The 14501-nt window shown below is 48.7% G+C and overlaps 1 protein-coding gene across 1 annotated transcript in view; it reads right to left on the reverse strand.

Annotated features, from left to right (window-relative positions):
- RUVBL1 (RuvB like AAA ATPase 1) overlaps window positions 1-14464 on the reverse strand; it is a 50126-nt gene extending 35662 nt beyond the window's left edge. The window contains exons 1-3 of the mRNA XM_002713147.5: window positions 14214-14464; window positions 10484-10570; window positions 3295-3427 (exon numbers count right to left, since the gene is read on the reverse strand). Of these exons, the coding sequence (XP_002713193.1) occupies window positions 3295-3427; window positions 10484-10570; window positions 14214-14354 (361 nt within the window). The 5' untranslated portion in view covers window positions 14355-14464. The remainder of the gene's footprint in view (window positions 1-3294; window positions 3428-10483; window positions 10571-14213) is intronic.
- Between the last annotated feature and the right edge of the window lie 37 nt (window positions 14465-14501).

Below are 14501 nucleotides of genomic sequence, written 5' to 3' on the forward strand. Positions count from 1 at the left end.
GGCCCAGGTGCTTGGGCCCTGCACCCCATGGGAGACCAGGAAAAGCACCTGGCTCCTGGCTCCTGCCATCGGATCAGCGCGGTGCGCCGGCCGCAGCGCGCCGGCCGCGGCGGCCATTGGAGGGTGAACCAACGGCAAAGGAAGACCTTTCTCTCTGTCTTTCTCTCTCACTGTCCACTCTGCCTGTCAAAAAAAAAAAAATAATAAATAAATAAAAAAGAAAGACAAGGATTGAGTTCTCAATTCCTCCTCAGCTGTTGCAGACCTCTGGGGAGTAAACCAGCAGACAGGAAAGCAATCTCTTTCTCTTTGCCTTTTAAATAAGTTAAATTAAATAACTGTTTTTTAAAAAGAAGCCAGAAAGAAGGAGTTTATGACATCTCTCCTTTCCTAAATACAGCCAGCCCTCTATCTGTGGATTCTGTATCTGCAGAATCTGATTATTTTTTTAAAAATTGTATTTGTACAGATTTTTTTCCTTGTCATTATTCCTCAAACAATACAGTATAATAACTATTTACCTAGCATTGACATTGTATCAGCTACTACAAATAATCTAGAGATGATTAAAGTTATACAGGAAGACATGCACAGGTTATATACAAATATTACGCCATTTTTATAGAAAGGACTTGGGCATCTGCGGGTTTTGGTATCCAGAAGGGTTCTAGAACCAAGTCCCTGAGGATATCAAGGAAACACCATCCTAGAAACTAATTCCAAATTCATAAGAAAAAAAATATAAACCAAACAATATATTCTTTAGTTAAAGATTTTTCTATCTGCTGCAGTCTATCTATTTCTCTCTTTCTTTTTTTTTTTTTTTTTTTTTAATGACAGGCAGAGTGGACAGTGAGAGAGAGACAGAGAGAAAGGTCTTCCTTTGCCGTTGGTTCACCCTCCAATGGCCGCCGCAGCTGGCGTACCGTGCTGATCCGAAGCCAGGAGCCAGGTCCTTCTCCTGGTCTCCCATGGGGTGCAGGGCCCAAGGACCTGGGCCATCCTCCACTGCACTCCCTGGCCACAGCAGAGAGCTGGCCTGGAAGAGGGGCAACCAGGACAGAATCCGGCGCCCCGACCGGGACTAGAACCCGGTGTGCCGGTGCTGCAAGGCGGAGGATTAGCCTAGTGATCCGTGGCGCCGGCCCCTATTTCTCTCATTCATTCAGAAAAACCTTACTGAGTACCCACTATAGGCCAGGAGCTGGTGCTACAAAGTTGAACACTGTACACTGTATCCCTACAGACACTGAATAAACACCCAACCTGGAGCAGATATCACAGCCCAGTGGTCTGGGATCAAGTCTCGCCTCAGCCTCCAACCCCCCTTCCTGCTACTTCATATTTCGGGGAGGCAGCAGGTGATGGCTAAAGGACATGGGTCCCTGTCTCCCATATGGGGAACCTGGATGGAGCTCCAGGTTCTTGGATTTGGCCTGGTCCAGCCCCAGCTGTTGCAGGCATTTGGGGAGTGAACCAGTGGACAGAAGACCGCCCCTTCTCTGTCACTCTGCCTTTCAAATAAACTTTTAAATAAACACACCCAACGTGCTCCTTCTCGTACCTTCCCACCCCAGAACCGGCCAATCCTGGGCATCATCTCCGACGTTTGTTTTCAGTGCCTATACTGCCTCCATGAGGAAATCCCGTAAGCTCCACCATACAAATACCTCCAGGATCTAACCACTGGCACCTCTGCCTCTGCCGCTCAGGTCCAAGCTACCCCTACACCTGCCCGGACTTCTTGCTCACCTCCCTCTTCTATGCTCATGCTTTTCACTGTCTTCTGTCTACACCCAGCCTGGAAAATCCTGTAAAACCAAAACCAGAGCCCACAGACATGTGGGCTTCTCCAAATACTTCTTTTGTTCAGCACAAAATCTAAAGCCCTGACCATGGCCCAGGACCCTACATGATCTGATCCTTAAACTAAAACTTACATGAGTCTTAGACTTCCACCATCTCCTCAGAGTTCTTTAGCAAATCTCCTCTCAGGAAGTTAGCTTGGTATGACAAACAAAGGGACAAACTAGCATCCATAGCTCATTACTCTAAAGATACTCCTACAAGCGCACAGAGACATGGACAGGGATATGTCTGGCAGCCTAAATGCCAAAAAGGCAGAAATGGCTTGGTAAAGGTACTGCTCTGTGACAATGACAAGGAAGAAGCTAGTTGTATAAGTGGATCTGAGGGATCTAGGATTTGCCCAGTGCTAGGCCAGCAGCCATGGAGCCAGAAGACTGGCCTGGAAGCCCCACCTGGCCAGAGGGAAACCTCCAGCAGAGGCCATTTTCTCCTCACAGTAACTCTTCAGAGCGCAGGCCTTAGAGATCAGGCAGACGGCAGTCCAAACTGTGGCTCTGCTACCTGTTAGCTGGGCCACCAGCAAATTATTTAACTTCCTGGGACGGTTCCTTCATACAGACTCTTCTTGGGAGAGTGAGAGACCTGGCCTGGTAAAGGCACTCAGTATGGTAACCCCAGGCCCCACGAAGCTCACGTGAGCTTCAGAGCTCTGCCAGCCCCACGTGGCTTCCTCACTCCTGGCTCTCCTGGCTGCAGGACCAGGGGCATTCTGGCAGTATGGTGCACCATGATTCGGCTTAAGTTCAAATCCTTTTCAGCTCTCAGGCACCCCTAAAAGCAAAACAAGGCTGCCAGGAAAATCTGAGGTTTTTTTTTGTTTTGTTTTGTTTTGTTTTGTTTTTTTGACAGGCAGAGTGGACAGTGAGAGAGAGAGACAGAGAGAAAGGTCTTCCTTTGCCGTTGGTTCACCCTCCAATGACTGCCACGGCTGGCGCGCTGCGGCTGGCGCACCGCGCTGATCTGATGGCAGGAGCCAGGTACTTATCCTGGTGTCCCATGGGGTGCAGGGCCCACGCACTTGGGCCATCCTCCACTGCACTCCCTGGCCACAGCAGAGAGCTGGCCTGGAAGAGGGGCAACCAGCAAAGAATCCGGTGCCCCGACCGGGACTAGAACCTGGTGTGCCGGCGCCGCAAGGTGGAGGATTAGCCTAGTGAGCCGCAGCGCCGGCCTTTTTTTTTTTTTTTTTTTTTTTTTTTTTAATGTTATAGCCACATCTGTTCTGTTACATGAAGAATCTCCCTCCAGTCACCAGGTCCACCTTTGCTCTGATGGCTAAAGCGCTGCAACACTAAAGCTGGGCTGTTGGCTTTTGTTTTGTTGGCCAAGATAATGAGAATGCTGTCGAAAGAAATGCAGCAGGGCAAGTCCAAGGACACGTCCATGATGAAGAGGCTTCACCCCTCCCACGCACGCGCCACTCACCAATGGCCCTGCGGAAGTTCTCCATCAGCACCTCTGTCTTCTTGATCTCCGTCGAGTAAACTTCACTGCCCACCATGGGACAGAAAGGGACCTTACTGCCCAGCTCCTGAGCAATAGCCAGGGCCAGAGCCGTCTGCAGAAGGACAAAGTGGAAACACATTGGTTTACAGTCTTGAAAACCGGATGACTCAAACATTTCACACTAAAACAAAAAAATTACTAACCCAGAATGACTGAATATCTCTAGTCCTTTTCGTTTTCCCATCATTTGGCATGTCTCACATAACGAATGTTTGATGACTTTTGTTCACAATTTGCATCATGAATGGCACCTTTAATCATCTCCATAATTACAAATTATCATTCCCTGAGAGTCACCGGGCATATGCCCAAACCTAAGTGCTTCCCAGGACTTTCACACTTGCCCCATGAAACCGACATGACTTCTCTCCTACATCACAGAGGAGAGATTAAAAAAACACACCCTAGGTACCATCATTCACAGAGAGGCAGAGTGGAGATTCAAACTCTGGCAGGATTCCAGGGACCATGTCCCCACTGCCGTCAGTACAGCTTCCAGAACTGTTCCCTCAGTATCAAGGCAGGACCCTGCCCTTACTGCTCAGAACACCTCTGCCTCTCTGAGCTACTGCTTTCTGCTTTTACAACCACAGAAAAACACCCATCCACAGCACGTCAGAAATCAATAAAGAAGAAATGAGTTGCTTGATGTCATGTAATGTGAAGGGGCCCACAAATAGTGAGAAATGATGCATCAGCTGGAACTGTGATGCGCTGAACTGGTCTTAACAAGATACACCTGGACATGCCCTGTGGCAAACAAACTGATTCTGGAATGATACCTACAGTTGGCAGATGCTAAACAGAACCAGACTGAACAAACGATGGTCAAATACCAAGTATGGAAAGCAAATGCTTTAAAGTTGGTACAGGGCTGGGGAATGCCATGGCCTTTCAATGCCATTTTCCTCTTTCCTAACTTCGAAACATGAGTCAGTTCCCACGTCAGGGCTAAGGAAGAAAACAAGCTCGCTACTGAAAAACAAAGTCTGAGACACTATTTTAAAACGGGCCTGGTAAAGGTTCCTCTCAGATTTCCTTTCCAAGGCCTCGTTGGAGACCATTTTGAGATGGCCACATCTGGTGGGACAATCATCCTGCAGCAGAGCCTAACCCAGGGGGCAGACACTAGGTTTTAGTCCTGCTTCTGCCATTAATTTTCGGCGTGACCACAGACACAGGGCAAATCTTTGGTGCCCAATTTCCTCATCTGTCAAATGGAAGTATTAAACCATTAGATTAGATCAAAGGTAGCAAACTAGTAACCCGCTGAGTGGTTCTGTCTGAGCTGCATAGTCTCATCTGAGTTTTTAACTCAATATAGTACCAGTTTATAAATATTGGGAAGTTTCATATAAAATCCAACTGTTTCACGCCTCTCATACTCAGAAGGTCCGGCCACCATGGGCCCTCGGTACCACGTGGCAGCAGCTGCCTGCTCTCGTGAAGGTGTGCCCACTCCAGCCCCGCACAGCCACACTACACCTGCAGGCCTGTACCCAGCTTCTTCACTCAGGCCCACTGCCCAGTTCCTAGGCTTCTGGGTGGAGTCCCACAGCCGATCCCTCTAAAACTATATATAAGAGTAAAGGAAAAATCTCTGGAACACAACAGGACACAATGAGAGGAATGGCGCCCTACACCAAGACTCCCAATAGGGGGTCACAGGCTGGTGGGTATGCAGACTCAACATCGCCCCAGTCACTCTTCCTTCCTTTCCCTGTATTTCTATAGGCCCCAATTCCCCACAGTCAGTTTCAACTTTCAAATTCAGTGACCACATCTGATTCAGTCCTATCTCCGCTCCTTCTACTTATTACAGGAGAGATGATCAATATGCTTGCATTAACGTATAGGGGCTGGCACTGTGGCATAATGGGTCAAGCTGTCACCTGCAATGCTGGCATCCCGTATGTGCACCAGTTTGAGTCTCAGTTGCTCCACTTCCAACCCAGCTGCCTGCTAACACACCCAGGAAAGCAGCAGAAGATAGCCCAGGTCCATGGGCCCCTGAACGCAGGTGGGAGACCTGGAAGAAGCTCCTGGCTGCTGGCTTCAGATTGGCCCAGCACCTGCCACTGTGGCCATTTGGGGAATGAACTAGTGGGTGGAAGGTTCTTTCACTCTTTCTCTCTTTCTCTCTCTCTCCTAACTCTGCCTTTCAAATAAATAACATAAATCCTTATTTAAAAAATATGATAAACACAGGCATTTAGTACAGTGGCTTAAGTAGCCGCTTGGGACGCTCACATCCCATACTAGAGTGCCTGGTTCGAGTCCCAGCTCCTTGCTTCTAATCAGCTTCATGCTAATGTGCATCCAGGGAGGCAGCAGACGGTAGTTCAAGTGCTTGGGTCCCTGCCAGCCATGAAAGACTCAGACTGAGTTCTGGGCTCCTGGCTTTGGCTTGGTCCAGCCTGGCTGTTGCAAGCACTTGTGGGAGTGAACCAGCAGATCAAAGAGCCTATTACCTCTCTGCCTTTCAAGTATAATAAAAATAAATAAAAATGTAAGAATAATAAGATACGACAGCTGATTAGGAAATGCTTCGCATGTCTAGTTTCTTCCTAAAGGATCCCAGAAGGTATACGATACAGCCAGTATCCCTACACCCACTATATAGTGCTATATCGATCTCAACGAATTCTCCCACACAGCCCATGAACTTGGTAATCTAGTTTATATTTTACAGATTAAGAAACTGAAATGCAGAGGTTACCAACCCACCCAGGTCAAAGAGTTAGCAAGCAGCAGAGCCAGGACACACATGCCAATCTCTACAACCATGAATTCTTTGTGCCCACCTGCCAGAAGAACACCAAGTAACACCAGAAGGAGGCTGCTGCTCAAAGATGAAGAACATCTACTCTGTTTGCAGTCTCATCTGAACATCTCCTTTATCTAAAACCCAAACCCCAAGCCCACTGTTAACAGTGAGAGGGCCTCAGAGGGGAGCACCCCTGGAAACAACGCACCTGCAGCTGGGAAGCGAGCACTGGATCACTGCCCAGCACTCCAGGAAGGAGCCAGACCTGGGGCCCATCAGCACACTAGACAGCAGGAGAGGCCCACACGGCTTCATGCACAACAGAGGGGACTGGACAAACCTGAAGGCGATACCACAGTGCTGAGAACTTCCACCGTGTCCTGGGAGGAAAACGGTATAATACCCCAAAGGAATGCACGACTCATGCTTTCAGCTATAGGTCATGCTACATCCACTGAAAACCCCTCCTGCCACTTAACACCTAGAAATAAATAAATAGATAGACAAATAATCCATGCAGTAAACTACTGTAGTCGTGAAGGTCTGGCACATGTAGATACTGACACTCCAACAAGGTACAGGAGGAAGACAGAAACTCCTGAATGGAAACAGGACCTCCAAGGACCACACATCAGAAGAAAAGGTGGGCTCTAAAAAGAAGTCGCCTGGGGCACAAAGCGGAACCTACGGGCCTGTCTTGGCTCTGGCAAGAAAATCCCTCCCTGGCATGCTCTCAGACAGACTGAGGCTCAGAGTTTAACTTCCCTGATGGTCCAGAAAGCTGTATTACCAAGCTCCTGCCAGGGAGCCCTGGACTGGCATGGTGGGGCCCCTCACAAATGCTCTTAGGAGGCACTCAGCCCTGACTTGAGGGGATTAAAGGAGCCTCAAAGATCTGATCAGTCAAACTCAAGTCCATAAACAAAGTACAGAACACGAAATAAATGTCAACATCATAAGAGAAAACAAAAAACCAAATGCTGGGAAGGACAAGCATTCTAGAGAGACTAAGCAGACATAACCATGAACAGTGGGTGATCTTTGATTGTATCCTGAATTTAAAAAAAAATTTAAAGCAGCCAAAATGGGAACATCTGGAGACTTTAAAAAATTTCTACCATTTTTTTTTTTATTAAAAAATTTAACCTTGCTACATTTGGAAGACACCAGCTAACTGATCATGCAGTTGTGTACTAAGAGAACTGACAGGCTCCTTAATCACAGTCCTCCTTCCTCAGCTCCCGACATGACACTGGCTCTGCTCCAGATTTTTTAAAAAGTACTGCTTTTTTCGTTAACAAAAAATATGAGAAATTCTAACACAAACTACACATTAGCTACTACGGCAGCAACATTAAATTTGGTGGGTGTGATGATGGTGTCTCAGCCATGTCTTTGCAGCTTACTTTCTAACAGTTCAAAAATAAAACAGAGAAAAAGCAAATGTCACAAAACATTTGCAATTAGCTTTCTACATGCAGAGGATAGAGAGGCTCCTCATACTATTCTTTCTATTTTTTTTTGGACAGGCAGAGTGGACAGTGAGAGAGAGAGACAGAAAGGTCTTCCTTTGCCGTTGGTTCACCCTCCAATGGCCACCACGGCCGGCACACTGTTGCTGGCGCATCGCGTTGATCCGAAGCCAGGAGCCAGGTGCTTCTCCTGGTCTCCCATGTGGGTACAGGGCCCAAGGACTTGGGCCATCCTCCACTGCACTCCCTGGCCACAGCAGAGGGCTGGCCTGGAAGAGGGGCAACCGGGACAGAATCCGGCACCCCGACTGGGACTAGAAGCCGGTGTGCCGGCGCCACAGGTGAAAGATTAGCCTATTGAGCCGTGGCGCCGGCCACTATTCTTTCAACTTCAGTAGGCTTCAGACTTTCCAGAATGAAAAGGAGGAAAATAGGAGAGGCAGATGGCGCACTGTTTAAGATACTACTTGAGATGCCTGCATTCCACATGGGAGTGCCTAGGCTCGAGTCCTGACTCTGCTTCCTTCCTGTTAATGTGCACCCCAGGAGGCCACAGGTGCTGGCTCAAACACTTGGGTCACTGCACTCATCTGAGAGACCCGGCTTGAGTCCTGGGCTCCTGACTTCAGCCTGGCCCAACCCCAGCTATTGCAGACATTCCCATCCATTTCCAGTGGGTGGATAATCTCTCTCTTTTTTAGAAATGCAGAAAACTACCCGTGAATTGATTTAATCAGCAATTCTTTCACAGCTTAAGGAACACTGAGACTGGAACTGAAGCCTAAAGGAAGATATTCAGAAGGCAGCAGAGTCAAAAAGAGAAAATATGGAGGAGATGGAACCAGCACTGTGCACAGCGAGGTAAGCCACGGCCTGCAGCCCCAGCACCCCACATGGGCTGCTCTACTTCCAATCCCTGCTAACGCGCCTGCAAAAGCACTGGAGGACGGCCCAGGCCTTTGCGCCCCTGCACCTACATGGAAGACCCGGAAGGAGCTCCTGGCTTCAGCCCAACCCAGCCCTGGCTGTGGTGGCCACCTGGGGAGTGAACCAGTGGATATTCGATCTCTCGGGTATCTCTCTCTGTAACTCTCCTTTTCAAATAAATAAAACTTAAAAAGAAAAAAAAGAAAAGATGAAGGAGAGGCTGCCAAGAAAGACAAAAAGGTCAAAATAAGGAGCTCTAGGTCCCGCGTTTCTCAGCTTCGGCTCTACTGACACTTGGAGTCAGACAGGAGCCGATTCTGGGGCTGCGCTGCGCACTGCAGGGTGTACAGCAGCGTGCTAGCCTCAAGAAGCAGAGGCCAGGAATACCCCCAACATGTCAGCAGACAGTGCCAAACGTCCCATGGGAGGGCCAGGGCACCACTGTCCCAGGATGAGACCCACTACAGTCCTAACCTCATTTCAGTGGAGTAGAGACTAGGGTAAGATTATCCCCACAACTGATTAGAGACATAAGACTCAGATTCAGGAAACACAATTAACATTAAGCAGGATAAATAAAAATAAACCTACTCTTTGATGTATCACTGTAGAACATTAAAACCAAAAATACCTCAAAAACATCCAGAAACAAGTTAGAACCCTCAGAATCCGCCTTCTTCAAGGTGAACAATGGAATCCAAAAGTAACAAATGCATACAGAAAAATAACACTGAGGAAAGCGTCTGTCCAGCACATCACATATTCAGCACCACTACCGTCCAAAACTAACGCAACATCATACATACAAGTCTAAGGCTTTCCTGGCAACAACCTGTGGAAGAAATTCTAAAATGATGTACTTTATGAAGAAGGAAAACGGGGAGAAGAAGTCTACATATGAGGAATGGTAGGTAAGAGGACGCGGCTGGACGCGGCTCATGGTGGCATGGCCCTTCCCAGTGCAAACCAACTTCTCACAAACACAGCGCTTCCTCCTCCAGGGCGAGACACCAAAACAAGATACCCCATCGGCTCAGTAAGAGGATTTGAAAATTATAAAAATAAAAGTTCTTATTTCACAAGGGATTAGTTTCCTAAGTGCCTGAAACAGGTAAGGCACGTGTAGAGGTGGAATTTAAAGCTGGTTTCTTTACACAGCCCCAGGCTCCTACTCGGTGGCACTAAGCAGCCCTGTGAATAAGCAAGGCTCAAAGTTCAAACCTTGCTCCACGCCATGGGCTCTGCCCAGAAGGCCTCTTCTTCCCTGCAAAGTCAGGTCCTTTTCCCAACTGTGAAGGAAGGGCAAATGTCAAATCTCAAGCCTGCCAGCTCCACCAGGCCTCAGCAGAGCCTCCTGCTCAAACTCCAGCTGCATTTAAGATCAGTCAAGAGCTGGAGGCCCAGCGCTCATCTGACTCATCTTGTGCTGTCATGGTTTCCTGCCTCCCTGCCCTGCGGGGACCGTAAGCCCCTGGAAGATAAAAATCACGCATCTAATCTAATTCTTTTTTCGATATTTTTTTTTTCATTTCTCACAGAACCAAAACAGTGACGGGTTAAAGCAAACATTTAGAAAATGCTTGCTGACTCATTTTCTTTCCGCCTCAAATAAGCTGTCTCTCCAAAGATTTTTTATGAAGCCATGGGCCAACAGAAATGTATTTCCATAGCAAAGGAGACTTGAAAGAGATAAAGGACAAATTCTAGTGACAATGAGGCCCCTCTGAGGACTTCATTCTTTCTTCTCTGGAGTTGGGCCAGGATGATCTGAAATTTAGAAGCATGGATTTTGGATACTCAATTGTATTACTGCACATTAGCTTTTAAAACATACACATAACCAATTTAGCTAAACAAAGACGAGTAAAGACATAAATTCAATTTGGCCTAGACATTCAAATCATTCTCTTGGGTAGCTTTAAAAATGAGAGAAAATGAGTACCTTGCCAGTTCCAGGAGGTCCTGCCAACAAGACAGCTCTTCCAGCCATTTTCTTGCTTTTGATTAATTCTACTATGACGCCGCATGCCTACACACCACAATGGAAAGAAATAATAAATCAGTATTAAAATGTTTCACAGGAAAAAAAAAATGTTTCACAGGGAGGAAAAAAAATTCAGTCCCTGGTCCACACAACTGCAGACACTGTCCCAAGTCCCGGGCGGTACAGAAAACCCTCGTGCTCCTGGAACTCAAGTTCAAGGAGCACACACAAGCTGTGCACAAGATCGCTAATGTGAAGGAAAAAGGTAATGAGAGCATGAGTGGCTGGGGAGAGCCATCCACCAAGGTCACCCTGCTGACGCTGTACCTGCTATCAGACACTCGGGGCAGAGCCCAAGTCAGTGTTCCGGGCAAGGGGAACAGCGAATTCAAAACATCCAAAGCAGAAATGAGCCCGGCATGTCCGAGAGGCAGAAAGGCTGCAATGATCAAAGAAGGAGAATGGGGGGAGAGGGCCCGGGCAGAACAAAGAACAGGAACCAGGGGCTTGGATTTTATTCGAATGTAATGGGAAGCCACTGAAATGCTCTTATCTATGTGTCATGTTATGATTTGCTTTTATTTTTATTTTTTATTTGAAAGACAGGGTTAAAGAGAGGCAGAGGCAGAGAGCTCTTCCATCTGCTGGTTCACTCTCAAATGGCCACAACAGCAGGAGCCAAAAGCTTCCTCCAGGTCTCCCACATGGGTGCAGGGACCCAAGCACCTGGGCCATCTTCCAACGCTTTCCCATAAGCAGAGAGCTCGATCAGAAGAGGAACAGCCGGGACACAAACTGACATCCCCATGGGATGCTGCCGATGCAGGCAAGGCTTAGCCTACTAGGCCACAGTATGATCTCTTAGCTCCAGGCTCCTGATCAGCCCAGCTCCAGCCATTGTGGCCATTTGGGGAGTGAGCCAGCAGACAGAAGACCTTGCTCTCTGTCCCTCTCCTCTCTCTGTCTATAACTCTGCCTCTCAAGTAAATAATAAATAAATGGTTAAAAAAAAAAAAAAAAAAAGATCATGCAGGCTGCTGTGTGAACGCACAGCAGGAGTACAAGTGGGGGCAGTGATTTTTAGCCTAGAATACAGAGAGAAACTCCAGGGGCCCACACAGCACCTGAAAAGAGAAACAAAATTCTATCTATATGTCCTTATGCACATTTTTTCCAAGAGGCAGATTAATAGCTCTCATCAGATTCCCAACTAACCCACTAAAGGTTCAGCATCAATGATACTGGGGCCAGTGCCGAGGTGCAGCAGATTAAAGCCCCGGCCTGCAGTGCTGGCATCTCATATAGGTACCAGTTTGAGTCCCAGCTGCTCGACTTCTGGTCCTGCTCCCTGCTAATGTGCCTCGGAAAACAGCAGAAGATGGCTCAAGTCCTTGGGCCCCTGCACCCACGTGGAAGACCCGGAACAAGTTCCTGGCTCCTGGCTTTGGATCAGCTCAGCCCTGGCCGTTGTGGCCATTTGGGGAGTGAACCAGTGGATGGAAGATCTCTTTTACCTCTCTCTGTAACTCTTTCAAATAAATACAATAAATCTTATAAAACAAAAACAATCCCTGATACCAGCACCTAGATGGCCATCAGTGAACTGTGCAAAGCCAACACTGGACGTGAGGGTAAATCTGTGGCACCACTAGATCCACCGATGCCTTCTGAATCCCCAAGATTAAAGTATTCAATTCCCTGTCAGTGTATTCTACACACACACACACACACACACACAAATGGGTTACCAGTCCTCAGACACTGTAGAATATTTGACACAAAGGTGTAAGGATGAGAAAGTCACAGTACTGAGGACCCACATCCCAGGATCACATAATATAAGCTTTGTTCCCTTGAATTAATAACTGATACAAAACCTAAAAGGTACCTTCTCCTTGCCTGAAGGAAGGCAGTGGTCATACTGTTCCCTACTGACAAGATCTTGTGAACGCGTTTGCTCTCTCTATTCCTTGTGGACTGTGAAGTACCTCAGTCACACACTATAGCAGCCCCTAAAACGTGTGTGCAAGGACTGTGTGTGCACGTGCTAGATTCACTGCTGCTTCAATGAGCAGAGTGCCCGTTACAGAGCCTATTAGGTATTCTTCAGATGCTATATTGCTAAAAAGGATGGAGACTTGCTGTGGTCTCCCATATAGTCTTCATATGATCCTCAGCACTGGAGCTCCTGGGAAACTCAAAATAAGGCGGAGACGGCTTTCCAAACTTTGCACTTGTAACTCTCTTACAGACAGAACCTCTTCCATGTATTCTCCTTCAGTTTACCCTCCAGCTTCCCTGCAGTGAGACACACGGTGAACCCTGACATCGAAAAAGAACCGAACAGGCCTTAGAGTCCATGTTGGCTCTCAGACGAGCACACTGAGCGCCAGAGAGGCTGCCGACACCACCAGCCCCATACAAGAACCTGGCAGCAAAGGTGGGCCTGAGAAACACAGCATCAGAGTTCGGAGCGTGGATTCTGCAGCCACACAGACCTGAGTTTAACTCCTGGCTCTACCGCCCACCAGCACGGGGACCTTAGCCCACATAACCTCATCGGCCCTAAAGGGTTTAGGGGTGAGCTGTATGGATGTTTGCCATCTACTCTGAAATGTCAAAGTGGACTGGCAGCTGGATAGATGAATAGATGCGTGACAAAGCAATGGCAAAAATATTAATTGTAGATTTTTGGGCAGATATCTACTGAACGAGCCAACATTTCCTACGTTGAGGAATACAGTACTAGAGTGGGGGAGCAAAATTATTAGACTGCAAGTGAATAACAAGACAGTGGGAACACAGCTGCTTAGCATGGTGCTTGGCCCAATCCATGCTAGCTGCTTGCAGTAACAGGTGCTTTGTTGAGTCAGGGTCAGACGTTTCCCTACTGGAAAGATGATGCTCAAAACAGAAACCAGGGGCTTGTCTTTGGCCCTTTCCATGAGCAGCATCGGGCTGAGAGGCATGTCTTCACTTCATATAAAGTGCAGGGTTTTGTAGCTGTCTAGCCTCTAGGGCAGGGCTCTTAGCCTGGAGCGCAGGGGGCTGAGAAAGGGCGGCAGAAACACATGGACGTGCGAATGCCAGCTTTACCCTTTAAACTACAGTGGCAAGTGGACTAGCGGCCTCTCCCATCCTTATTTTTTTGCCGGTAAAACAATATTGTAGGGGAATGGACTTGGCATCCCTGTCACTTTAATAAAATCAGGACCGGAGCGACCAAGAAAGATGCTTGCAGGAGTGGGTCAATCAGATCACTCCTCTCACAGCTCCCGGGCCTGGGAACCAGAGCGAGCTTTCAAACTCCTACAGTTTCCCTGCCATGCCGACAAAACCCTGCACAGAGGACCCCTACCAGGACACAGTCATTTTATCGGCCCACACGTTTATCCTCTCAGCTCACCGCACGGAAATGTAAGCGCCGGGAAAGCAGGGACCTTTTCTATCCTGTTCCCCGCCGCATCCCGGCGTCGCCAGCCGAGGCCTGGCACGCAGCCGGGAGCGCCATCAACACCTGTCGGTGAACTGGCACAAACCGCCCCCTGCTCCCCGCGGCCCGTCGCCTTTCTCCCACCCCCACCCTGCCCTGCGGAAATGCGGGGCAGACCCCCGGCCCCCGCTTCAGCGGCTGTGGCGCCGCAGCGGCCCTGCCGGAGCCCCCAGCTCCCCGGTCCGCCCGCCACACCTCTCGCGCGTTCTCCTGGCCCACGAGCCCTGAGGCCGCCTGCTTGGCCAAGCCGCTCTCGTCCAGCCCCAGCCCCTTCACGTGGCTGTGGGAGGCGATGCGCTGCGTCTTCGTGGTGCTCTTCACCTCCTCAATTTTCATTTTTGCAGGCGACGGGAGCCAAAACCAACGTGGAAAATCAGGACCTACAGCTGCGCGCCTGGCGCCCGGGTAACCATGCGGCTGTTACCACGGCGGTTTGCAAGGGCCCGCCCAGGTCCTTGCTCTATTGGCGGAAGCGGAAACGCC

The sequence above is a fragment of the Oryctolagus cuniculus genome, chromosome 10, assembly GCF_964237555.1.
Source record: "Oryctolagus cuniculus chromosome 10, mOryCun1.1, whole genome shotgun sequence".
In the NCBI taxonomy this organism is placed as follows: domain Eukaryota; kingdom Metazoa; phylum Chordata; class Mammalia; order Lagomorpha; family Leporidae; genus Oryctolagus; species Oryctolagus cuniculus.